Below are 27,988 nucleotides of genomic sequence, written 5' to 3' on the forward strand. Positions count from 1 at the left end.
GTCTTCTTAGATACTTGTCTCTTGATTCTTTGGTAGGAACTTTAACTTTTCTGCTGTCAAAGTGGGAATCCCGTATTCTCCGTCAGCTCCCAAACCTAACCTAACAATTGACCTTGATATCGATCGATATTGATTTTGACATAGATAACTCGGTCATCCCTTTCTCATGGAAATCGCTTTAAACCCATCTTAACGGAGCACTTTCTACGACTGAGGGCGATACCGCTGCCATGATAGAGGGTCTGCGCAACGGATGCGTATTTTGTGCCGGTCATTGCATGTAAGCACGACGGAGTTCGTCAAAATAAATTGAAAAATGCTTTACTAACAATAACTACTACTTTTCTTTGCATTTAGTATGAATTCAATCGCTTTGAAAAATTAATCACTTGACCTCTCATAAGCTTAATCATCTCCAAACTTAAATATCTTACATAATATAATATGACTACATAAATATATGTACGTGTGCATAATAAAATGTAACAAAAATTACTTACAAAACCTACCTGGTGTATTGAACGGCATTGGTCCACCCGGATGTCCTGGAAAGAATGGCCCATCATGCGGATGAAACGGTGGACCACCATAACCAAATTCGAATTTGCCATCAGCCGCGAAATAAGGGAAACCAGGCCCGTCGTCCAGACCACCAGGTGAGAGATTCATGGGGAAGCCGCGCATTTTACGCGCACCGCCAAAGAACGGTGGACGGCCCATGCTGGTGATTTGTTTCATGCGTCGCTCCTTGGAACGTTTGTTCTGGAACCAAACCTGCAAAAACGGGCAAAGAGAAGAACATAGAAAGCAATTAAAAACTAAGTCAATGAAAATGGTTGCAGGTGGTGAAGAGACTTGAGATTAGCAGAGCACACACACACACGCATACTTGGAAGAAACACATAAGCAGTTGGCTTGGCAAAATATAATATAAAGACGGATATGCGGATACGTGGAGAATGCTCCTTGCGTTGCAGCCGTGTGTCCATTCGACCACATGGTCGCACTCTCGGACGGTCGGACGGTTGCTATTAGCTGCCTGACTGTTATGAATTAGTAATGGCACATCGGGACATGGGAAACCACATTAAAATGAGCTCGCTTACAACCTTTAAGCGGAGCGGAGGTGTAGAGAGAGTGTGGGTCTGGTCTTTTATGCTTGCCCATTTGCCATTTTATCAAGCTTGTCTTGACTTGCTTTGTTGTTGTTGCCGTTTTTTGTTTATGCACTTCTTTATTTCGCTATAGACTGTTTATTTGTGCGCCACAAAGCCAAGCACCACCAAAGCGCATGCTAACCAAACAAGCCAGACTGCCGACCGACTGCCTCAGAGCTCGCCAGCCTGCCCCGCATCCACGGTCATGTCATGTCCAAGTCCGTGTTTAGTTGCGCTGAGTTCAGTTGCGTTGTGTTGCGTCGTGTGTCGACTGTATGCGCGGAGTCGGGTCAAGTCAAGTGTGTTGGCAGGTTTATGCGCCAAATCGCTGAACTTGACCAACAATAAAAACAACTACAACCGATAAAGTTTTAACAACAGCTATCTAGCTGGCAACAAGCACCAAACAGAACAACCAGCAACGGCAACAACAATAGCAACCACAACATAAACACCAAACAGCAACAGCAAATATAAATGCCGGACGGACCATATAGCCGTTTCTTATGTTGATCCCACATCATCAACGCTTGTGAGATTATAAAATTTTATGATCTTCCCAATCAGTTCGCATCGGTGCTGCTGCCATAAATGTATGCGTTTATCGCTCGACACTTTTTTGTTTTTGTTTTTATTGTTATTGTTATTTTGTGTTTTTCGCTGATGTTGTTGTTGTTGTTCGCTTTTGTATTGTGGCTGTTGTTGTTTCACATTTATTGCCTGTTTTGTTGTTGCACATTTTATACGGTAGGAAATACATGGATAATTGCTCGCATTCAACATTCACCGCCACCAAAGCAACTACAATCGGCGCAGGAAGGATTCTTTGGAGTTTCCTTTTTTTCAACTATTTTACACATCTCGTCCGACATAAAACCCTGACGCGCGTTTCAATTGCGTTCAGGGTCTATGAGTGCAGCGCAAACTTTTTGACTAAGCTTTGACGGTTTTCATACAGAGATGGTCTTAGAACAGTGTTTCGAGTGGAATTTAAGGTTACTTTTAGTCTTGGTCTCTACTCTCTCTCCAAATATGTTCGAAATCTGTCCTAAAAGCACTGAAGATACTATCTCTGTACTCTCAGAAAGGGTTGTCCCAGTAATTTTTTGAGTTTTTAAAGTAAATTATTCGATACTACTATCTTATCTCTTTAGATAATGATTCCTTTTGATCCCTTCTCAATAAATCTAGATTTTTAGTCTGACGTTTCTACGAAAGTTTTGACTATATACTTTGGATGATTATGTACATCGGGCCTTTTAGATGAAACATAATTTTCTTTTATAACTGTTTATTAGTTTCTTAAGGCCTTGATTCATTTAAATATAAATTTTATTTCACAAAAAAATCTCTCTGGAACTATGCTCCCATGCAAAAGGAGTTCGAGAGATAATTCTGAGATTGTAAGAGACTGTGCTCGCGGTTTTGAGACATTATCGTATACATTTTAGACAAGTTCTTACAACAAATTATTTAGTATGACTTTGGCTAATGGCTTTAGAGATATAAATTCTTCCTATTGCCTTCGTAATTCAATTTTGACTATATAAGAACGAAATATTATCCACATGGGAGAAGGAGCTTATTTTCAGTAATCGTAATACAATGTGTCCTTAAAAAAAAGTACCGCTATTCTCTGATCGATACTTCAGATGGATTAATCTACTGTATAGCTGATGATCCTCCAGTTCTTGAACTGCCCGTAACATTTTTAGAGGTATTAACAAGAAATTTTGATATTTTTCAATTCACAGAAATATTTGCCCTAGTAACAACACGCTTCTACCAACGATAAACCACTGTTTGACCCCTTGGTGTAGCCCACTGCCGATATTTTGCGATTTTTTACTGTTAAATTAGCGATCATGTCGGCTTAGTTTCTGTGTGCTCTTTGGCTGCCGCCACAACTTCGTATTGTTCGCTCATTTTATGTGTTATGTAGTTCAGCGTAGTCTTTAATGTCAGCTTTTCGCTGTTTATATCTTTCTCTGTCGTTGTTTTCTCCAGTCTTTTATGCGCGCGCACATTTGTTGGTTAACGACAGTGCGCCAAAGTTTCTACCAAATCCATATTTATGCGCCAAAAAAAAACAACAAAGTGCATATATCAAAATTTTAGTGGCAACTCGGAAAGCAACGCAGCACTTTTTTGGGTTTTCGCTGCGGTTGTTAGTTTATATCTTTTTCAATTTTTTTTATCTTCGGTTACCTTTTCGACAATTTAATGTGCGCCACTGCTTGGAATTTTGAATTTTTCTCAATGAAATTTTTATGATTTATGTCTTTTGGCTTGCGAAAACGTCATTATTTTTATGCGTCAATTTTTTTTTTAATTTTTAAAAAATTTGATGAATATGCAAAAGGGTTCGCATAGTAAACGACTTCTTGAAACGCATTTCATTTGGTGGCTCAAATAGTTTCCAATGAAATTTTCGCTAATTTTTTTATTATCGTTTTTGATTTTTGCAATGTTTTACCAGAGTTTTGTGTTTTATTAGTTCTTATTTGCCTATTCCCTGGCAGGTCCATATATTACATTTTGTGGAGTTCATTTGAATTTTATTGTGTTGTGTTAGTCGGCTTTCAGCTTTCGGCGCTTGCTCGCTGAAATAATTGTTCGCGCCAAAGTGCTGCCAACACTTTTATTTTCGTGGGAGAATGACCGTCTGTCTGCATTTTTGCGCTTCGTTACTTAGTTGGTCTGTCTAGCTGTCAGCTGTGCTACTTCCTGCTGTGCGCACAGGATTGATGTGTATTAATATGTTCTGCTGTGACTCTTCCTTTTTTGTATACCGTGAATAATTATTATTTTTAAGAAGAACGGTGGTAACGGATTTTTAGTGCTTCGTATTTAAGCTTTATTCGAAATTTAAATAAACGTAAATGCAACGTCCTAAAGTACTTTGTGTGACTAGATTCCTTTTTGAGGTATTTTGAAATGATCGTGGGGCGAATTCCAACGTGATGTAGGACACTTTTCTTACTCAAATGTGTATATCACAGTTCATATGATGAGCTCTTTAACCTAATTCGATTAAGTCAATGTTTCGCGAGATTGTTTTTTTAATAATTTTTGGCAAATTATAAGAAGTTTTCTCTCACTTCTAAAAAGAGTTTTGAGATATTTCTACCATTATACGAAGCCTGACCTTACATACTCTTTTTTCCAACACTCCATTGACCTCATCTAAAGCTCTCACATTCATATTCGTGTCTTTTGAGCCCTAAATACGTATGCTTTGACTTTTTTTAACGAGCTTAGTGTACTTAATTTTGTTGTCTTTTATTAAGACAATTTGGCATCAATGAAGTATGTAGCTTAAACATATAAACTTAAACAAGTTTTATTTGTATAGAGAGTAAGTTATTTTTGGCAGAAAACCGAATTGGTTCCCACTTAAACTGTTGCAAATTTCACATTAGAATTCTATATGTGAAGAAAAGACTTAGCTGAAACTCTTAAATTTTATAGCTTGTTAGTTCGCTTAGTCTAGTTGTCCTAGTCTACTAACTAATTAGCTCAAAAATTTAGAATCTTTAGAGAAGTATGTGCAAAATAATTATGATAGCTTCCAAGAGGGTTTTTGACCTCACTAATGGGTAGTAATTCTACAAAAAGCTTTTTAGCCATAAAACATGATATTCACTTCATTAGCAAGATTTACAACTGTAATAAACACTTGGAATTCATGAACGCTATCTTTTAATTACATTTTTTCTACTATAAGCGCAATTACTTCATATACTTTTTTCGTATTTCTTATATTTGGGACACTATACTAAAAGTATAATTCAAAAATAATAAGTTAATTACACAATAACGCCACTATTTCGTTCGTTTCATAAATTCGTTTACAATTCTCAGCGGGTTTATATTTAATATGTCATAAGTCTTTTAACTGAAAAGTGATTTTGCATAATTTTGCGCGAGCTTTTTAAACTTAATTCAAGAAAAAAGAAAACTCACAATTTAAATAAAGTTAAATAAAGTTGATGCATAAAGTCCATAACTAACACAACTCAATTCCATCAACAAAAACAACAAATAAATACACATTTATTCACCACATCTTTTGATGTTTTATGAGCAGTTATTTGTAAAAGTAAACCTCAAAAACTCTGGCTGTCTGAAATGCAGCTGTCATGTTCAGTTTCAATTTCGATTTGAGTTGAGTTGTTTTTCACTTCATGCCTCGTTGTTGTTGTTGCTGTTGATGTTTTTTTTTTCTTTTAACAGCTGTCACTTAGCCCGGTACTCTCGCATATGGTTGGTTTTGCAGTGAAATGTCACTTTTGACAGTTCACTCGTTGGCAACGGTGCATTGCAGCAGGCAACCCGTTAAATGTGGGCTAAAAGCATTGCCAGCAAAATCGTATGCGCAATGACAGTGTGACAGCCCGTTTAGATGCACCTGCTGCAGTCGCAACAGCAACAAAATCAACTACTTGCCACAATGCATACTCGTCATTTTAAATGGGAGAGAGACTGGGTTTGCTCATTGCAAAAAGTGAAAAAATAAAAACGTTGTCAGCAATAACTGGTAATAACTCAGCGCTGCGCAGAATTGCAGGCTACTCAGCCAATATGCGACAGCCACACCGACGGATCGTCGTACCCATTAAGCTCACTCACTCACTGACGGGCTGACAACATAAAATGTGGCAAAAGTAAATCACCAACAAACTGCAAATACATTTTACAAACTTAACTTTGTTTTGTGTAGCCCGGAATGGCTGACGGTTTCGTATTTGTGTTCGTGTCATCCACATTTCAGTCAGTTTACGGACAGTTAGTTGTTGCAATCAAAAATATTTCAATTTATGGCTACATAAAATTCCCAAAAAAAAAAAAAAATATTTAAAATTATATGCTTTAGTGATAAAATAGTTGCAATTTAGGGCATATACCAAGTGCTGCAACTGTGAAACGAGGTTGCCGATGGCTATAAGTTTGTACTCTGTATGTAAATCGGTTGTTGCAATGTAGTACGGAGGGTGTTTGTATGCATTTGGTATTACATTTTTATATTTTTATGAAGAATCTGTGTTAAAATTATGTAGTTAGTTAAGTAAATAACACGACAGTCATGAGCTTAAACTACTTTGGTATTTGAGTTGGAACTTCAAGGCAGCTTTTGCAGTTAATGTTTAGCTGATCTAAATATTTTTTAGAGCATGACAGTTACTTGAAGTTGATTTCAATTATTTTGAAACACATTTAGTAAAACTAAACTTTTTGGGGTTAGGGTTACTTGATAGGGGATAGCTAAGCGCCAATTCAAACTGGTGAAGTCCAGTTCAATGGAATATACTCATATAGTATCTAAGTAGAGCTTACGGTCAGGATTTCATAATGACATGATTTGTCTATTGAATGACGAAAGTTGTCAGAATGGGGTTTCTTCCTATATCTTCAAGCTTTGAAGTATTAACTTTATAATGATTTAGTTAGATAATTCATTTAACTATAACGATATCGCGATCCTAAGATTAAAATGTCATAACTCTTCGGCTTTCAGCAATATCGGCAAGCTAGTCTTATCAGCTTTGTGATGAATTCGAGTCCTTTCATAATTTTTGAGGGTTCAAACCATATCAAAAGTTTTTCTCATCACAAAAATGATGCCAAGTATTTAAATGGGACTCCTGATAAGGAATCAACCACAATACTTAACCTCATCGATTGTGAGGCAAGTGTAAAACTAGAACGAGACCTTTAAAATCTTCTATGCCATATCTAATCTATGTAGATGACCCCGTCTAATCGAAACATCCATTTGAATAGAACCATTTTACGCGTCAGACCATGAGTCCATTTTGTTTTTGACAGCTGTGACCATTTCTATAATTGAGAAAGATTCTATTTATAAGATCCCGCCTAGTCAAAACATCCATCTAGACATGAATAGAGCCATTTTCCGCGTCAGGTCATGAGTTCAACTTGATTTTAACAGCTTTAGCCTTTTCTATAATTGAAGAAGATCTATGGAGAAGACCCGATCTAGTCCAAATATCCAGGTAGAAATAAATAGAACAATTTCTCCGCGTCAGATCAAGAGTCTATATTTACTTTAACAGCTCTAACCTTTTCTCTAAGTCAGGAAGATCATTGGAGAAGACTAGTTGTGACTTTGTTTGCTTTCTGCGGTAAAATTTCAGATTAAAAGCGATGTGTTCTTTTTGTTGGAAGATTTAGAAACATCCTAATTAGGCTCAAACCGTTTATCCCCTTGGATCTGCTCTACTCTGCTTTGCTACGTGACATTGCTGTTGTTGCTTTTTTTGGGCGCCTGATTATAGACCATTTTGCGGGCGGAACACTTTAAACACCCCGCTTTGCCTAAAAAACTTGCAAATTATTGGTTTCCCCCTTGAGTGTTGGGTGTTTCAAGAAGACTGCCCGTAAGACAACTTAGGGGCACAGACGTCATATGCGAAAGCGCCTACTTTTACCGCCAAACCAGGTGCTTATTATGCGGCGTACAACAACAACAACACATACATATGCTGAAAGTTCGAATTGTCGGTTGCCGGCGACGTGGCTGGCGGCACTGGAGGCGAACGGCGAACGGTGTGTGCCTCCGTTTAAATATAATTTACCATAATTTTTTCAACAGAAGAAGTTAATCACAACAACAACAACAACAACAAATTTCGCGTTATACATATTTTGTCTGTGTTGTTGTTGTTATAGTTGATATTATGATGACCGCTGTCGTTGCGCCAAACAACAATAATAATCATATTGGCCAATATGCCAAGCGTAACCTGTAATTTGGCTAAATGATCGAAAATGATGTTCTGCAAATGATCCGCTTTGTCTTTGCGTTGAGCGACGAGCGACGAACGTTCAACACAATTCAAACATCCTTCAGCGAAAAAAGGCAGCAACCAAGCATTTTAGCTGCTTGATCAGCTGCGATCGGCGGTCAGTTAAAGTCAATTGTACCCGAAGGAGGGGCGTGAAGTGGCAATGCGGCAAATAAAATTGCTGCAAAAACAAGCGTAAAGTGCGGAAATAAAATATTAGCTGACATGAAACATGAGTGCGCGTTGTTCCGCAAACGCGTCGCACTCGCTGCCGGCGGCGGCAAGAAGATCGTTGGTAATGATCGACGCGTTCAGAAAAAATGCGATGACCAGGCAGTAACTGTAATTGTTGCTGGCCATGTGTTGTTGCTTAAATTGCTGTTGTTGTTGTTGTTGAGTGAGCTTTAAGTTGTTGTTGTTGTCAGTTTATTGTTTTTTTTTTTTGTAATTTTTTGAGGTTATGTAGCGCATTTGCTAATTGGGGCGTATAATCGCTTTCAACGCGTCCAAAAGCAATAATTTGTGGGCCAGTGTTGTAGTTGGCCTTCTTATATCTGTATATATCTTTGTTTGACTGCATTTATATTGGAGAAAATTTTAACATTTTCATAAGTCTTCAAAGTGATGACGTCAATTATGCTTATTATGTCGAGCAGTAAGCGATCAGATGAACATTCGATCATACGGTGCATTCCAGTTGTTATTGCGTGGAAGGCAAGTTAGCTTAAAGCTGCAGCGCTCGAAACTTGAACGCTTGCTGCATTTAGTTGTTAGTATGCTCTACCATTTTAAGCTATTTCTGCGTAAAAAGCGCTACTTTTTTTAACTCGCATGTTGTTAGTGTTGTTTCCAGCGCATATTGATTGTTTAATATGTTTTATGTTGTTTAACACAACAACTTTCAAGTTCAACAACTCGCTGCGCATAAATATCATCGATGATGTTGTTGTTGTTGTTGATCTTTTAACACCTTTAGCCCTCATAACAATCATCATTTCCTTCATCTTATTTGTCTTATGTGGCTGGCAGTGTAGCAAATCTGCTAAGTTATAAACCGTGTAGAAATGAAATTTTCAAACGATTTCTAATCACACACACACACACACACATAGAGAATAAATGTAATTGATTACACCATAACATCATTAGTGTGTGCTGCATATGCTCGCCAAATCGGCGAAAATCAGTTGAAAAGAGATGCAAGAAAATATATAGACTTCCTATAAAACTAACTACTTTTAGTTGTTGTTGTTATTGTTTTTTTCTTTTCTTGATAAATTACTGCCTGTATTTATTATTACTAATGCTTTAGCTACTTGCATCGATCATCTACGCTTCATAGTTATCTCCTCACATATGCCATGAATTAATCGTCGACAAGTGTTGGTGCTTCACCAGAACAAAAAAAAAACAGCGGCAATTCGCTACACCACAAGCTAAAGCTTGACTTCACATGCTAGTAGCATTGCTAAGCAAGTATGATTAGCTAATCGAATACACCGCCGAGTTGAGCGCGGCTGAAAGCTTGAAACAGCTGTCATTTGCCATCAGCGCTGTTATTATAACCGACACTCGCTTAATAGCATGCTGATTGCAACCCTGCGCGCAGCTGATTTGTGTTTAAGGATTTTCCTCGAAAGACAAATATTGTGTCTTGGTTGACATTTGGAGCGCTTACCCAAATAATAGCACACAAAACTAATAACTAATTGTCGTAAAATTATGTGAAAAGCAAGATTCATAAGTAATTATGCGGCTATCAGGGCGCGAGGCTTTGAAGTCCAGTTTGCAACGCTTTTCAAGACAATCAAACAGATGTCCAGCAAGAGCAAGCAATATCAAGCAAGGAGTAATGCCATAAAATAAAATAGTTTACAAATATCAATAATACGCTTGAGTGAGCTGAAGAGACCGCAGCCGAACTGACAGATGTGGACGTGGGCGCAACGAAAACCTGGTACGATATACTTATACATATGGACGTAGCTGAATTTTATGATAATTTCTTGGCTCGTTTCGTAACAGAGGAGGGGAATTGTCTGCTTAAAACGTGTATAAATAATAAGAAGTGATAGAAGAGCTCTTCAATTTCATAATTTTTATATAGAAAGTAGTTTTTCTGGATGAAAATGGAGCTTTCAACGAAGCAGAAACTTAGAAGATCCGCTTTAGTAGATAGATACAGCCGAAGCTAGTTAACAGAATAGGAATAGCGGTCGGAAGTCCACTGACTTTAAGCCGAGCTGTGAGAATCGGTACTTGTCAGAGGGAGTCCCATATCTGCTCAGGATCGTATTGTTTTAGACGAACTCGATATACGTTATGTCGATTAAAAGCGAAACAATGGTTTATATTCTCGAGTCGAAAACTGCACAGTTACACCTCGCCAGTATTCCAGTCTTCCTAGCTTCCAAACCAAAGTACCCTTTAATGGAAATTGATTTGTGTAGAAAATCTTGAGAAATGCTTGGACAGATCCTTCCGAACCTAATACACATGATGCAGAAATATCTGTAGAAATGATATACTCGTAGTACATTCCCAACTAGTTTGAGAGATGAACCCGACATGCATCAGACCAATCCTCACTTATGGAGCTGTGGTATAGTGGTGATCTCTGCAGCCATTCTGCATTTCATACAGATTTCTGAAGATAGAATGTTGGCTATAAAGACGTCATAGATCCTTGAGAATCTCTATCTTAAGAATCAAAATATCATCAAACCATCAAAAAGTAATCCTGGGATTCTAGTAGTCCTCTCTTCAAGAAACGAGGGGAAGCAATGATTTCGAACTTGCAATCATTGATTTTAGCCGCCAAACACATATTTGTTAAAGTATACATGTTCATCTCAGAAGGATCACATTACAACAATACAAAGTTGCTGTGTGGTAAGGAGAATTGGCGATGGTCATAAAGCAACTGTGTTCATTAAAGACAAGGCAATCGAAAAACTCAATTGTTTCGAAATTAAGTTTCGATGATTCGGCGATTTTTCTTTTGTTCAGGGCGTTGCGTGGAGCGGTGCGGTGCGGCGTGTGAGTCGAAAGGCCACACCAAATGGCAATTCATGAATGTAACTAAATGAATACGCAGGAAAATGAAAAAGTGTTTATGGGCCCTAACACAACAGATGCCATAGCACAGTGTTGCAAGTTGTGTTGTGTGCGCATACAAACGAAATTGCGGTGAAAAGTTATCAAAACTATGCGCAACTCTGTGGGCGCTATTGTAATTGTAAATTGTAAACTCATCTAACGCCAATGTGATTTTTTTTTTTGGTTTCCTCCAGTATGCTCCAGCATTTTTTGGTTGCACATGTTTTTCGGCGCCTCTTTGTTGTTTCGGCATTGTTTGTTACATAGTTTGCAGTTGGCCCCCCTCACCCACTCTCGCGCTGATTTGTTATTTTCATTGATTGGTTGATTTGCGGCGGTTCGTCTTGGTTGTCGTTTTGTTTAGCGCTGGCGCTTTTTGGTTAGCGGTTTCGCGATTGGTCTATTCCGTTTATTTTGGCAGTTGGTCCATTGGTTATTTTCATGATTTGATTTTGGTTGGTCCATTAGTTGTTCATTGTTGTATGTTGGCACTTTTATGATTATTGTTTGTTGTTTGGCGAACAGTGTGTTCAGAAGTGATGTGAGTGTTTGAAGGAACGTTTTTGCTTGAGGCGAGTTGAAGTTGTGAGTTGAGAACTAAGGTGGTTCTCAAATCTCTAGGGTTGTTTTTCTACGGTATCTTGGCTGAAGAGTCGATAATATTTTTAGAGAAAATGTAGTTTATTTGTCTATGTTCTAAGGAAACTTCGGACTCTATTTTGAAGACGAGCGTTTTTCCTCTAGATTTGGTGTATAATGTTGAAAATCGAATTTCAAAGCATTAAGTTCCACAGTTTTAATAAAAACTTACAACGTTTCGAAATTCTTTGAGTCTGAATACATATAATCCGCTAGGTGGAGCTCTTCTCTTACTAAATTTCGAGACCTTATATTTTCGAACCATAATACTGAATTTCGAAACTTCATAAAAGGCTGACAGCAACAACAAAATTCAATAGCAAACTCTAGAAGTTAATTATTGAGATGGTTTTTGAGAATAACTAGTAACTAGTAAATATTTTATAACGGCAGATAGGACGGATTTCACTTTTGCTCGGCAGTCAGTTTCGAAAACTCTATCTCTCTAAGTACACAAATCCTAAGATAATACTCTTTGAGTAATCTTTTAGGTAAGTTTTTGTCAAAATTTTTTAAGTTAAGAGTTTCTTCTCAAAAACAAAAAATTTGGTTCCCTCTTTTCTTCTTTCACATGTATTTCTGAAATAATTTTTTCGAAAATATAGTATTTGTAACCATATTTTTCTAACACACTGTATTACATATCGTTGGCAAAAAAAAAACAACAACAAAAACAAAAGTATTCGAACAATGGCGAACAGTCGGCGCCGGGCTAATCAAATTTCATTCAAATCTTGCGCTTTGGAAAAAATAGTCAGCCAGCTAAGTTTTGGTGAAACGAAAAAAATGAACATAGCGCCTGACTGAGAGACCCGTGGACTTAATACCAACCAACATGATTTTTTTCAATTTCACGCTTTTTTTTCCTTCTACCAAAAAATTAGTTGCATGACTAAATAAAATGTGAGTAAATTTCAACTAGAAATGAAAATATTACAACAACAACAAACACAGCTAATTAACTTTTCTAAAATGCAGCGCTGCAAGTAGCAAGCTAAGTTGACTTAGTAAGACGCTGTGCTTTTCCAAAGACCGACGGCACGATTGCGGTTAACGGCGGCGGCACGCTCGTGTTGCCTGCCGCTTAGCTACCGCTCACCTGCGCGTCGATAAACGGCAAAAAAAGCGACTTGAGAAATAGTCATTGTATTTGCTGTTGTTGTTGTTGTTGTCATGTAGCTGTCAGTTAGTTTTTCTGTGCTTAACTGTAATCGAAAAAGAGTTGTACTTGCTACTTGAACACTGGTGATGACTGGCAATTTGTCTCCACAAAATATCTGTATACTTCAACCTTTTTTTTCAACCGATAGCGCCAGTGTTAACGCCTCCTATTCCCTCTCTCAATTTATACAAATATATTATTTCTTTACACTTTCTGCCAAGTCATGTTGCAAGGAAGTAGCGTGTTACGAGTCGCACAGCGGGGGTGGGGCGGTGCGGTTGTAGGCGTTGTGCGGTAGTAAGGAAATTTGTGTGTTGTCCAAAATGAAAGGGCAATAAAATAAGCAATATTATTAAACAATGAAACAACAACAACAGCAACAATGTAGATTGTATGCTAGCAGCACCTACGAGCGTATAGAAGTGCCGACGGTCGGTGTGTAGCTGCGGCGACCTCCGCCCGGCGGCAATTTTTGTTTTTATCAAAGTAATGCCGTCGCTACTACATAGATACACTCCACATACACTAAATAACCCATTTATTCAAGTACCCCCGCTTGAAGACTCTCCGCTTTACAGTAGGCGATTGGTAGGCAATGACAGCCAAAAAAAAAAGATGGTCAATTCATAAAATTAATCGTTTGTTGATGAGTTGTTGAAATCGGACGCGTGTTTCCCATTGTTTCGACTATTAGCCGCAAAGTGGGCTTTTCATCAAATCAACAACGCCACAGCGACAACAACAACAACATCAGGCGCGGTGGCGGTGTCTTCAAGCTGCTGTCTGTCTATCGTTCTTCTGTCTGTCCATCTGTTTTGCCCACTCTCTTTCTCTTGTCGGCTACTTGACGTTTGTTGTTTTTCCTCTACCAATTTACCACTATTTGTTGAATAGTAAGAAAAATTTGAGCATAAATGCGTTGATTAGTTGCCCTTTGTGCATTTTAATGATTTGTTTTTATTTGTTGTTTATACGTGCATACACACACATATCATTTAAAGGGTCTTTTGAATTTCGAAAACGCTCGTGTTGCGGTTAAATTGCGGTTTGAATTGCAGTTAATTGTCGGTTGAGATTACATAGAAATTTTTTTATTTGTGGAAAATTGTTGGAGTTATGAAGATTTAGCAAGAGATACTGAGAGGGGTATTTAATGAATCTTTTTTGGAAGTTGGTTTTGAAGCTTTAGAAAATGCTTAGTTTTTTTAAATGTAAGATTTTGTAATGGAATACTAAAATTATTTTATATTCATATCAAATATAAGTTTTCAAACAGTATTTTTTCAATAAACTAAAAATATTTCGATAGTACGTGGATAGATCTAATTATATGGAAAGTAATATTAAAATTTGAATTTTTGAGTTTTAACAAAAAAAACCTGACTTTTTTGGTCAAAATTTCGCCATATATGGATCTGATCGTTCATTAACTACATAATGTGTGTAAATTTCTTTAGAACTTTTTGAGATATCTTGTCCACCGACTTGAGAAAATTAGTTTTGAGATAAAGCCGTTTAAAGTTTTTCATTCATACTGACGTTGCCTGATGGGCGGAACTTCCAAAGGGTATATCTCTTAGAATATTACTCGGATTGATTTGATATTTTTGGATAATGTTTTAAACATGTTGCACTATTTAACACTTTTAGCCCCGCGTGCCCACCCGTGGTCATTTTTTTTCTGCACCGGTGGACCGCATGCTGACGAAGGGTTGTGCTTTAGCTTTGACAAGCTTTGACCAAAATTTGTTTACTTAGTTTTATTGATTTTTTGCGATTGAGGTGACTTTGTGATATTTATTTTGGATAAACCAAATCCATTTTTGTTGTTTTTTTCCTGTTTTTTTTTGTGACCACCGGTGGTCACGATGTCCCATAATGAAAATCCACCAATGTCCACGGGTGGTCACATTGTCCCAAATCGTCAAAACATAAATGTCCACCGGTGGGGCACGCGGGGCTCAAAGTGTTAATAAGAGGAAACATTTTTTTTTTTTAATCTTGAAATTTTGACCCACCCACCTAATCCCTTAAGTCGATATGGTAGTCATTGCCTATACGGAGCGTCAACTTTTTAAACGTTTTCAACTGGATAAGAAAAGGATAATATAATTTTCCCTGTTTTCCAAAACCTAATATTTTAAAAAGTATCAACTAAATGCTCTGAAGTTGAATGAGAGAGTTTTCAAAAATCATATTCTGGTCATTATTTTGTTTTCCTGTAGGCAACGTATTGTTTTTAGTATCCTTAAGGTCTATTTCTATTCATGAATAACTTCTAGCTTTTACGTTACTACAGTAATTAAGTCTGAATATTGGTAATATAATCCGACATCGTTGAAATGGATAGCATTTGTTTTTGCGGAAACATCGAGCTCATTACAACATATTTGAATATATTCCACGTTTTAAATAGATGTGACCTTGATCTCGGTTTTAATATTTTTTATGTTAGATATACCCTTAAAGGTTTGATATTACCATACATAACGAAGCCCAAATGCAATCTGAAGACTTTATTTATAATCCTAGAATTATACTTCGGCCGACAACATTTGTTGTTGTCAATACTGTTTTTATTGTTGTAATAGTATAAATCATACGGAAATTTTACAAAATTCTGTTTAGATCATCCCTGAAGTTGGTATTTCTTCCTGCGCTCTCCTTGACTTAACGTGAAAAACTTTCAGAATTTTATTTTTGCCAAAAACGGCAGAAATTATTTCTTCACGCAAAGTTTGTCTTATGTTCCGATACATCCCATGTTTCACTTAGCTAAGATCTCGACTTACTTAACCTGTGTCATATGAAGCAATCTAGCAAAAATCTAGAAAAAATATATACCAACTTGGAAAAAACAAAATTATTTAAAAATTGGCCAAAATATTTGTATCGCCTTGGACAGATTGCTAAAATATTCAAAACAGTTGAAAAGAAGAATAAAAAATTACCGCGTTGAAAGCGCAACCAACAATCGTGCTATAATAAATCAGCAGTCAAACGTTTTCAATATCATTAACATATCCAGTCTACGATTGTTTGGATTTTTTTTTTAATTTTTTCACATTTATCGGCCTACAAGTGTTTTTACATTTTTATTAGCTATATTTTTTTAATTTTTTCCTCCTCTCTTGCTTTGGTAAAGTCTACTACCATACAACATATTTATTGCTTGACTGGCAGTTTATTTGCTCCATTTACGTCGCATTTTAAGCCAAAGACATTAGTCTAATGTATTTAACAAGAAAAACAAAAACAAGTCAGAAAGTCTTAAATAAAAAAAATATAAAAGCTCGATACAAAAGAAATCAACACTCAGCAGTAATAACAATAACAACAATGCACACGAATAATTGCCAGAAAATTAAGCTCGAAATGGTGCGTGTTGAAGCGGTAAAGACGCCCGCCAAGCAACCATATGACAACAACTAAGAGTAAACGGCGACCCGGCGCCAACATTCACCGATCAATGATCGTTGGCGCTGATCGCGGTGGCCCATTACAAACGTACTTGTATGCACCAGAAAAAAGTTTAAAGTTCAAGTCAAGCGGCTCGTTGGCGTTTGCGCCCGCGATTTCCCTTTCCTTTTCACATAAAAAATGTCAAAATAATTTTTTTTTTGGTAAAGTTATGAATAAAAATGAGATGTTGATGTTGATGTCGCAAGAATTGCATATTAACAAGTTTGACGCCAGTTTTGTCATTTGACACCGGCGTCACTCACGTTTTCTTCATACTCACTCGCATACCATAAACGCGTTGTTTTTCTTTTGCTAATCACATGCGGCGGCAATTTGTATTTGTTTGCTGTTGTCTCAAGCTTAGATTATGAGTCTGCGGAACGGCTAAGCTGTGTCGCAGTTCTAAGCGCGGCGTTCAATCGCTTTTTCGCGTGGGTGTTTGTCTGTTTTCAACGCTTTTTCGTATTTTAGTTCGTTTCTTTTTATATTTCAACTCATTTTTATTTGCTTAAATTTTGTTTATATTTTGTTGTCAATATGTCGTGGGAGTTTCGCAATGGCTTTTTAATGTGCCATGCTATGTTTATGTAGCGTTGCTTAGACGCCACACATCCGTCGTCGCGTAAAAGTCAAGCAGGATGTTGTTTTATGATAAATGTCCCGGTGCGTCTTTCCAAATAATTTGGCGCTTTTTATCTGCCATTTATGGCAGAAGTTGTATTTTGAATGTCAAATAAAGCGCACAACGGGTGAACCTGTTCGAACGGAAGCTTTTTGGTTTCATTAAATGTTTATTAAGTTGCGCGTACTGTTTTTGAGCGTCTAGTGGTGGTATCGTAACTTTCGATGATGCTGTTGAAGTTGTACATTCAAGTGGGGTCTTATTTGATAGCGTTTATTACTTATAAAATTAAGTATTTTATATTTAAGATGATATCGTATGTGATGGACGGCGCTTTTCGAAGTTTTGACAGCTTAGTTAAGATCTAGAGCTGATGCTCTGTACAATATTTTTATTCAAAGTGCTAACTGGAGAACAGAAATGTAAAATGAGCAAATAATCACGAGATGCTAGTCTTCTAAAAGAGTTTCTTCCGCGTGATTATGTGTTCGTGAACTGAAAAGCATAGGATTCGATATTCCAATGAATCTCATTCAAGTGATTTGTTCAATAAAATAAGCAAAATTTGTTTGGCGGTAGATTAGGGGTGATATTTATCCTAATTCACCCATGAGGACACAAATTGATGAGTCTAAAAAATCTAAAATCTATAACTCTGCTAAGTAAGGGCTGTTCCAGTGTACAGAAAATGTCCCAGTTCTAACTGAGTTCAATCTGGAATCGAATAGGACGGGTCTCAATATGAGCAATACATGATATCTCCTTATTAATAATACCATTGGGATAAGATAACCGCCAGCTTTCTTCGAACTTTTCTCATATCTACAGTAGATATAACTCAAGGTCTCTGTTGTGTAGGTTTCTATTACATTTGTGATCTTTTTTTAAGTTTATATATTCATAAGGATATTTCTGAATATAACGTCGAACAACCATTATCTTAGAATAATGAATACATTAAAAACAGAGCAAAACTATCTTTTCGTAACTGTTTCCTTGCGATCTCCGAACTTTTAAAAGACAATCTCATGGAATAATTTTGTTTTTTACACCAAATATGTTTCTAATATCTACTGAAATCATATGCTCTCTAAAGCACTCATACGAAACCCGGATGAAACCGAAAAAGCTTACGAAACCAATGATTTATACGACATAGAAAGATTTGAAGCGAACGTTAAGAAGTGCTTCCGTTATGGCAGACTTGCGGCAAGTGATGACGGTTAAGTCACAACTGGCGACCTTTGAAATAAGTTGAATAGATAAATAAATAGAGATAAACTTGGTTAGACAGAAACACAAATACACACATACATACAAATATGAGAGACAAAACCAGCAAAGTCGAAATGTGTCGTGAAAGCACATTAACGGTTATCTCCCAGAACTAAGTTCGGGCAAAAGGTGAACGCGAAGAGTAAAGGAATGTTTGTATGAATGTGTGTAAACACCTGTTCCAAAGCAACGGTCAAGCGCCTGCGTGTAACCTTACTTGTTGGACCTGTACCGTTAAGTGTGCGTGCACACAAAAATCAAATGACCGTTCGGTTGGACCTTCAATGCGCTCCGGCGGCGTTGCGACAATTTTACGCCGTTTGCGCATAATGCGGTCATTAAAATGTTGAGCGGAAAAGCCATTATTTGCGTTGCACGCTCATGTGTACCGTTGCCAGTTGGTTTGTTTTTGTTATTGTTGTTTATCGAGTCGTGCCGGGTTTGGGTTGAAGGAACACTCAGGTCTTTCCTCGTGTCAAACTTGCACTTGCAAAAAGCTTAAAGGAACCTTGTATGCGTTGATAAGATAAAAGCTGACTGTAAAAAGGCAACAAACAGCGAAGGTTGACAACAACAACAACAAACAACAACAGCAACAATAGCTCGGAGCAATGCGAAAGAAATGCATATAATAAAACTATAAAAGTCAAATGCATGCGACAAATCTCGACTGAACGACGACGCAGCGGTAGTGCAATAAAACGGGAATATCACCGACAAAACAACAATAACAACAAGTGACTGCATTGAGAAGGCAGGAGCTGAGCAGCACCACGAAGTGACCAACCGCACCAAATTGCTCGTTAAAAACATGCCGAAAAAGGTAATTCAGCTACAACAACAACAAAGCAGTAACAAAAACAACATCAGGTACAACAACAACAAATATAAAAACAACCAGAAATAAATGCAAATCGCCTACAAATGACTCATAAAAATCATGTGGACAAATTATGGCCACTGTGTCGCATGTTGTCCCGCTAACCAACGCTGCCACCAACTGTGCTGCACGAGTGTGTGTGTGTATTTGTGTTGCTGGCCGAACGGCAGCAATTTGTTGAGGACACCTACTGTCAGTGGTGACTCCACATCTTTCTGTTTGTGTGTTCGTGCGCCGGCGGTGAACATCTAAGTATTCAAATTATTACGAAAAAAGAAATGTTTGAGAAAGTGTGGTGCCCCATCGCCGCTAAATGTTGGTTATGCCACTGCAACCGTAAGACGACGCGTTGCAACCTTCAACTGCTGCTGTTGCAGACAAGTGATGTCTTTTGATGTTCTTCTTTTTTTTGGTTGGTTGGTGACAATAGCTGACAGCGTTTTGTAGTACTCGTGCGCTCGCCGCTAGCTTGTCAATTGCGTACGCGCCCTCGAAATTTCTCGCCTACCAACTGTCAAGTCAACCAGCGAGTCAACGCGTGTGAGTGATGATGGCAAACATACTCGATTTCAATAGATTTATATATGTAAATATGTATTGCTCAACACCCGCTGCACCCGCTGCGCTAGTGCCTCCTTTGAGATCAAATTACCATTTCTCAGCTCATTCCTGCTTCAGTGGGATTTTTTTGTTTGGGAACCAACATATGTACTATGAACTAGACAAAGTATATAACTTTCCTATATTTATTTTTTTTGAGTGTTTTTCTTTAGAAGTGGTGACAATTTGTACCCCTTTACCGTTAGTCCATAACCACTTAGATTCAAATCTATACAAAGACACTGACATCTGTACCGAAAAAGGTCTGTGTTGTATTTGGGAATACCCTTATTCGTATTTGGTTTCATTTTCGTCATCGCTTGCATTTTTTTTGGCTTCGCGCTCTACATTTTCTTCATTTTTTTTGTTCTAAAAAAAGTGTGAAATTTTTTAGAGAGTCTGAAAAAGTGAAACTGGTCACGCTACCGTTTTAAGTAGTTTTAAGAATATTAGTACTGGATTGTAGAGTGCAAAGATGCTGTTGTTGTTGTATTAGTAGTTGACTAAGGCTTCAATTGTTGCTGTTAACGTATTAAACTAATGAAGATTTCAAGACCGCAATTTTGTGCAGAATTAGTTGAATTTTGGAAGAGCGTTAAATGGTTATCTAATACTATAGATATAGTTCGGGCTGGGTCTAATCTACAGTAACGAACTATAATAATTTTATACTATACTATAATTCCGGTATAATTAAGGACTAGATTACTAGGGGATTAAGAAAATTGAAGCGAGAGTAAAACTCCTCACTTCATAACATCACTTAAGTCAAATATTTTCCTTATAAACACCTTTAGACCTTCAGGTTCTTGCAAGAAAAAGGTAAAAAAAAGTAAGAAGTGAAGTGTAATACAAAAATTTAGTTTTCTTTGAATGCAGTGCGTAATAATATGGATTTTAAATATATTAAATATATACTATAGCGCCATCTATTGGTTAGACAGAAATTCCAAAATGTCTAATTAAAGAGAGTGTGGGAGTGAATAATTGGTTCAAATAATCGGACAATAAAATATTGAGGTAATTCTGCAATGATTTGAAAATTAGGAATCCAGTCCAATTTAGACTGATTTTTCAAAAAAAAAAATAACATTTTGAAAATTAATTTTATATTAAAAGGCCAATCGAGCGATTTTATTTAACAAATATTTCCAAGATATAAAATTACGAACAGAGATAAGGGTAATAAAATTTTTTTATGAAATACAAATTGCAAAGCATTTACTTTTAAAATCATCTAATACCCCTTTGAAAACATTTCCTACACATCTTTGCTCCACACAAGTGATCAATGATCGTCTAACACACACCCTTGTCAACATGTGTCTGCGGAACACGCAAACTATTTCATTATCTCCCACATCAGATGCTAACAAAGCGAACATATGTTGCGGCAACCAATCAACATGTGTCTGTGCAGTGGAGATGACTGCTCGCCGGGCTGTCGCTCCATATCAATCAAAAAAATATTTCAAAGTTATTAGGAAATCATTTAGCTGAAACAAAGAAATTAAAAAGTTATAACAACTAAATAAAAGAGCAAAGAAAACAGCTCCTGCAGGTAGTCTGGCTGCCTTATGTTTGATACAATGTTGCTGACGTTTGTTTGTTTGTATATTCAATAAAATTCTTCAATATTTTATTTTTAAATTTCTACACGCCACAAAATAGCCGTTCGAAGAAGATTGAAGCACACGAGAGCGCCCAGTTTAATCCCAATCAACAAAGTATTTAACAGCTTAAGAACAGACATGTTGACAGGTTACAGGCGCAACACACAACACACACATATACATACATACACATATGTCTACTTGTCACCAGCAGCCAACCAGCCGATATGATGATATAAGCATCGAACACGCTGGCGAAGGCGTCGGAATTGGTCGCTTTGATGTGCCATTTGATACAGTTAAAGGATATTGAAAGCGAAAGAACAGCGGGAGCAACAACATGTCTAAAACAATCGCGCTCGAGAGTTGTATGTAAATGCCGCTGTGTATTTGTTGTTGTCTCCATGCAACACCTTCTACTTAGCTGTGCTGTGCAATGACTGTGAAATCGCTTCACACTTTCGAAAAGTGCAATGCGACCGTTCGTCGAAGAACTGAAGTGTCTTTGAAATGAAAGTGACAAATTCCGAAAAATCACAGATGGAATGTGTAGCAAGCAGCAGCAGTAGCAGCACCAGAAAATCGTGTCGGTATGCCGCAGCAACTCGTTCGCTATATGTTATATGTATGACAATGACAGTGTTGTCTTAAGCTGTAGTTGTCACAAGTTGTCAACTTTAACATCTTCATTAAGTTGCAGTGACAAGTGGTAGCAGTATATGTTTGTGAAATGAAATTTTCAAAATTAACAAAGAAATTTGGTCAGTGGAAGAAAGAGGAGTTTTTTATCAGCACTCTTTGAAATTATAGCTCTTTTTTCTTTTATATTCGGCATAATTTTTATGTCTACCAGTTTATTGCTTACTCTCTCAATGTCTCAATGCCATTTTTATAGCGATAAAATATATGTATGTCCTCCATATTATTTTTGATCATTTGTTCTTTGTAAAACAAAAAATCATGTTATACCATTTTTATGTCTTACCATTTTTTTGTCTTACCATATTTTATGGCTACAAAATATGTGTTTTCATTATTATATTTGAAATATTTCGAAGCGTAAATCTCATTTTTATGGCAAATCATATTTTATGTCTTGACATTTTTTGTGTCTTATATTTTTCGTGGTTTCTAAATGCATTTCTTCAAACTAAAATTTGAAACATTTTCTGTAAATCTCATTTTTATGGCAAACCATATTTTATGTCTTGCCATTTTTTATGTCTTATATTTTTCGTGGCTACAAAATTTATGTTCTCAATATTATATTTGAAACATTTTCTGTGAATCTCATTTTTATGGCAAACCATATTTTATGTCTTGACATTTTTTTTGTCTTTACATTTTTTATGTCTAAAAATTTTTCCATGACTACAAAATATATGCTTTTCTTTTTATATTTTGAACATTTTCTGTAAATTAAATATTTTCAATTATACCAAAAACTGATATAATTTTATGTTTGCGAAAGCTCCATATACTTTTTCACAGCTACCAACTTCCAATTTCACAATTCTGCATATAAAATATTATTTTATGAGCAAAACAATATTTAATGCGCCTCTAACTATGACCAACACTGCTGTTGGAAGCTGTGTGAAATGCAAAAGCGCAGCAAAAAGCGCTAAAACAAAAGAAGTGCTGCATTTCAAAGAATTATGGAACTGTAATGGAAAATATTTAACTTTTTGGCCTTTCTAATCAATTAGTTGCATATAAATGACGGCAACAGCTACCGCCATATTCTACACCTATTACTGACGAACCAACCAACAGCAGCAGCACAAAATTGGTTGTCGTTGTGCCCGGGAACAACCAACAACAAGCAGTCAATAACCCAAACTCTCATTTCGCCTTTGTTGCGCTTCATGACAGACCGATCAGGTCGCTCACACGACAACAGCAACAGCAGCAACTTGCTAGCTTTTTAACGCGCCTGTTGTGGCTGCTCCTTCCGCTGCCTCTGTTGCTGCTGCTGTGCTACTGATCGGTTGTCGTTGATTGCCAAAGCGAGCGCGCAACTGACAGACTGCAATCATTTACTATTCACATTTCTGTTTTTTTGTTTGTATATGTGTGTGTGTGCTTTATTATGGTAACTATTTATTTTGCAACGCTTCATTGCTTGCCGCGCTGGTTAGCGGCAGATATTGGCAGCAACAGCAACGGCTAATAAATGAGCGAAAATAAAATAAAAGTGGCAAAAGAATATAAGGTGAAGGGCGCAAAAGTTCTACAAACGGAAGTTATGATGTTGCCATAAATGTGTGTTTGTGTGTGAGAAATGTGTTTGCATTTTAATTACTTTTTGCTTATAAATAAGCGTTTACGCCCCGCAAAATTTTTCTTTGCATATAAATTTTTCTATACAAATACATACAAAGGTGCTTCTGAAAAGTTTATTTAACGCTGAAATGCAGATCAATAGTCAACGATAAGCGCTGAGGCGAGCGCGTGCAGTTTTTCGATGACGCCAGCAGCGCGTCGCCTTTGTTTCTAGCGCGCTTTTCTCAGCGCTACTAACATTTCTTAGAATTCGCGGAATTTCTAAACAGTTTTTGTATTTATTTTTCATTTTTTTTTTCATTTTACGCCAACAACTTGCTTCAATTTATAATTTATTTGCTGCTTTCATTAAATCGTGTTGCTTTGCTAATAAAGCAGTTTTTCAGCTAACATGCAATGAAAGCGGCGCGGCTTTCTTAACTAACCAGCGCGCTTAATAAAAATTATTAAAAACATTTTGCAAACTAACACGCTACCTACACCAATAAACATACACACGGTCACGGTTATCAATGAACACGCCTCAAGCATAACGAAGGTGACTGCCAAGCGCTTAACAACAGCGCGTCACAAGTGGCTACAGCTGGCTATTATTATTATTACTGCCGCCGTCAACTTGATTGTAGTTAACTTATTATTTGCACATTACAAGTTTGCGCTGTTGTTGTTGTTGTTGTTGTTGTTGTATATGTTCTCAAGCGCTCCCACCTTATTACTTTGTGTTAATTATGTGCACCTGCAGGGGTCATTGCGTCAAAGCGCGCGGCGGCATTAATACACTTACATGCATATACATTGTTGGCGCGCGGCGCGCCGCGTTGATAACAGAGCGCGCGCCTACAATACAACTACGCGCTTGCTGCAAAATGTATAAATTAACGCGCGCGCGTTTACATTGCTATGCACATGTATATATGTATTTGTGTGTTTATGCGCGTTGTGTTACACTTTAACAAGCCAACGCTCACGGGCATTGTTTAACACGCACGACTTAACGCCTTCGAACGCGAAACAGGCGCAAGCTCGCGCGCTCGTCTTCCAATTATGTACTTATGTATATATGCAATACTGACGCGTCAGCTATGTTGTATGCGCGTTAAGTAGCCGCAGCCGCAGCATGCAATATACGACACGCATATTAGCGCGCTTCAATCTAAGCCGCGGCAACTGTGTAAACGCTCTTTCACCTGCTCGGTGCTGGCATACATACAAAATAGCTTATATATTGATACGGATACATACATATTGTAGCTGCGAATAACATCCTTTATTGTGCAGCGCCGCCCTTACAATATCACTTGTGTTGTCACGTTTCGTCAGTAAATATCCTCCAACTACTTAAGGCGACACGTAAGCGCGTATCGCGCGTTGCGCTCGCAGGCTTTGCTGAGTGCCAAAATCCGCAAAGTGACGGGCGTTTTGACCGTAGCATGCCGACGTACATACATATATACATGCGTGCGTGCGCTTACTAAATTAAAGCATACACACACACTCAATATATTATTAGCTCCTGCTTGGCAACATCACACTTTCCTGTGCTAAATTTAATCTTATTACTTCATCACTTCATAACTTCGACAGTTTAAGTCGTCTCTTACAGCGCGATCGCAACTCATTCATACTTTAATGTTTTCATTCAGTATGTGAAATATTTCAACACATTTTTTTGAGTTTTTTATTTTAATTTTAGAATTTTTTTTTAGATTATTGAAGTTTTTGGTACTCTTTCCTTTTTTATTTTTAATATTTAACCGTTGTTTTTTTTGTGGTATTATTGTTTAATTTATCAAGTACCCACTTTTCGCTTTTGCCAACAGGTGATAAACATCTTAATGCGCTTAGCGCTCGCGAAGTCTCAAGGTATTCGCAAAGTAGATTAAAATATCAACTTGTCTTACTTACTTGCGATCTCGTGAGCTTAAGAAACTGCCAAGTGAGAACTTAATTTGCGTTAAGCGAGGAATATATGTTTGTATGTATTTATATATACGTATACATATCTGATTGTAAATCACTTAGTTATCTATATACATGCGGTTATGTAAGTTGTTGCTATATAGTCAAGAATACAAAGCTGGTTCGAAGTTGGGGAAATATGTGTGATGAAAGAATTATTTTTGCCTTCTAAAGTATTATGAAACATTTCACTTGTGATTTGGCTAATTTTGTACAAATTTGAAAATTTTGAAATTTCGGGATCCCGAAAAGTTTTCGGGATTTTCAAATATTTTACGTTGAAAGTGTTTAAAAGAAATAAATTAAATTAAATTACCAAATTTTAGTAATTTTAAAAATTTTAACATTTCAGGATCCCGATTTTTTTCGGGATTTTTATATATTTTACTTTGGAATGTGATTGAAAGTACTTTCCTTATATTACATTTCAAAATTTTAATATTTGGGGAAATTTTTTCGGAATTTTTTAATTTTTTTCTGAAATTTTGAAAATTCCTGCATTCACTACTTGCTCATTATAAGCTTATTATATGAGGTGCAGACCGAAATCTCTTGAAGACTAAGCTCAATAATGCTGTTATTCTTTTAGTTATCATAAAAAGTATATAGCTTAAAGAAATATATTCAGCATTTTGAAAAAAAAAAAAAAAATTTTCGCTTATGCAAATTTAAGTATTTCACCACGGCCACCATTTTTTACCACATTTTTACTTTTCATCAAAGCCGGAAGTCTGGCACAAAATGCGCATTTGTGCTCTCGAGTGCGCCATTTGAACAAACAACAAAAACAAAAAAATAAAATAAAATAAAAAAGCAACAAAAAAATGAAGAAAAAATTGCTTATGCGCTTGAAAATATATGGCAGCAATATTTTGCTTGCAATGCGACCGCACAAGTTTGTGGCTTCGGTCGCTTGTTGCAAGCTGACAGCATGCGGTTTACGTTCTTCGTACGTTTGCGGTTAACAAACGCAATTTTTCAATGGATTTTTTTGTTGCGCCTCAAACTCATATTTATTATTACAGTTTTCGTGATTTGTTTTTGTTTTACCCGCATGCATACACATTGCAATGGCAGCTAAAATGTTTTTGTAATTTTTTTTATGGCCGCTGCATTTATATAATTTCATATTTTTTCAAGTGTTTGTGTGGGTTTACAGCCGACATTTCGTTTGCTTTGGTTTACCTTTGTACAACAACGACAACAACACAAAAAAGCTTTATAGTTCTTTGCTATGCGCTTTTGGTTTATGAGTACACTGATTTTGTTTTTGTTTTTGTTGGCTGTTGCTGATTGCTGCTGCTGTTGTTTTTGTTGTTGCAGCGACTATGATGCGGCTGCACCGAATGTGGTCAGCCATAACTGACAAATGTGGCTGTCAGTTGCAGTTCAAAACAATTTTCTGCCTGAGTATATGAGCATTTTTGCGGTTTCGTGTTGTTGGTTTTATTATTTTTTTTTTGTAAAAATAATGATTTTGTATTTTTATTTATTTACAAACATACAAATAAATATTACATTGTTGTTGTGTTAGCACATATTTCTCTTAGCAAAACATTTTCTAGTGATTCATTTAAGTTAGTTATGAAAGTTGCAAGGTTGCCAACTTTTCCAAAAATTTAAAATAAAAAATTATCAAGAAAATTATGCAAATTCGAAGATTATTAAGCACACACAAATTTTTAAATATTTTTTTTCGGAGTGTTGCCACCTATTTAATTTCTTTTTGTTAAAAAATATTTTTTATGAAATAATTTTTCAATACGGACAAAATCCGAACAAATATATTTTTCAAAATTTCTAAAAACTACTTTGCACAGTGTTGCCATCTGTTTGAAAAAAAAAAATAAATTTATTCGAAATATTAAATAAACATTAAATCTAAGTCTCAAAATCGCTAACCACTCTAAACTAATATTAAATATATATTTTTTTATTATTGTTGTTGTTTTTGCATTTTATCTCCTTTTCACTTTTTGCAACGCTGAACTCACTTGACCTTAAAATCTGTCAGTTAGTTACGCTGTAGCGTAACCCATCACTTTGATTTGCTCAATATTCGTCGCTGTCGTAGTGACTTAGCCTCTTCTAGAAAACAACAACAAAAACAAGCGTAACTTAGCGCTACAACTGACTTCCTCCATAGTCACTTTATATGTACAACATCTATCTTGCATAGGTGTACAACTTTCATCGTCTGCCTATCATGACTAACTGGCCATCTATAAATGATTGTTTGCGCATCAGCATCGAACTCATCGCCGAGTGGCTACTCAGTTGTGGTTGCTAACTGCAGCAAGACATGCATATATACATACAAATATATTTTATACTCTAGTCTTTTGTACCTACACTTCCAATAGCAAGCTTCCAATAGGCAATTAGTCACTCAGTCGACGTAGCGTCGCTACATTCTTATTTGGCT

General features: G+C 36.6%; 1 protein-coding gene across 2 annotated transcripts in view; it reads right to left on the bottom strand.

Moving 5' to 3' along the window:
- The window catches only part of LOC105210621 (LIM/homeobox protein Lhx1), a 128,805-nt gene that overhangs the window by 1,914 nt on the left and 98,903 nt on the right, over window positions 1-27,988 (bottom strand). Inside the window, exon 6 of one of the 2 annotated variants that reach the window (XM_029039259.2) lies at window positions 501-774. In XM_029039259.2, coding sequence (XP_028895092.2) covers window positions 501-774 — 274 coding nt within the window. The remainder of the gene's footprint in view (window positions 1-500; window positions 775-27,988) is intronic. The other variant, XM_011181699.3, reaches the window with a different exon arrangement.

Source organism: Zeugodacus cucurbitae, chromosome 5, assembly GCF_028554725.1.
Source record: "Zeugodacus cucurbitae isolate PBARC_wt_2022May chromosome 5, idZeuCucr1.2, whole genome shotgun sequence".
Classification (NCBI taxonomy): domain Eukaryota; kingdom Metazoa; phylum Arthropoda; class Insecta; order Diptera; family Tephritidae; genus Zeugodacus; species Zeugodacus cucurbitae.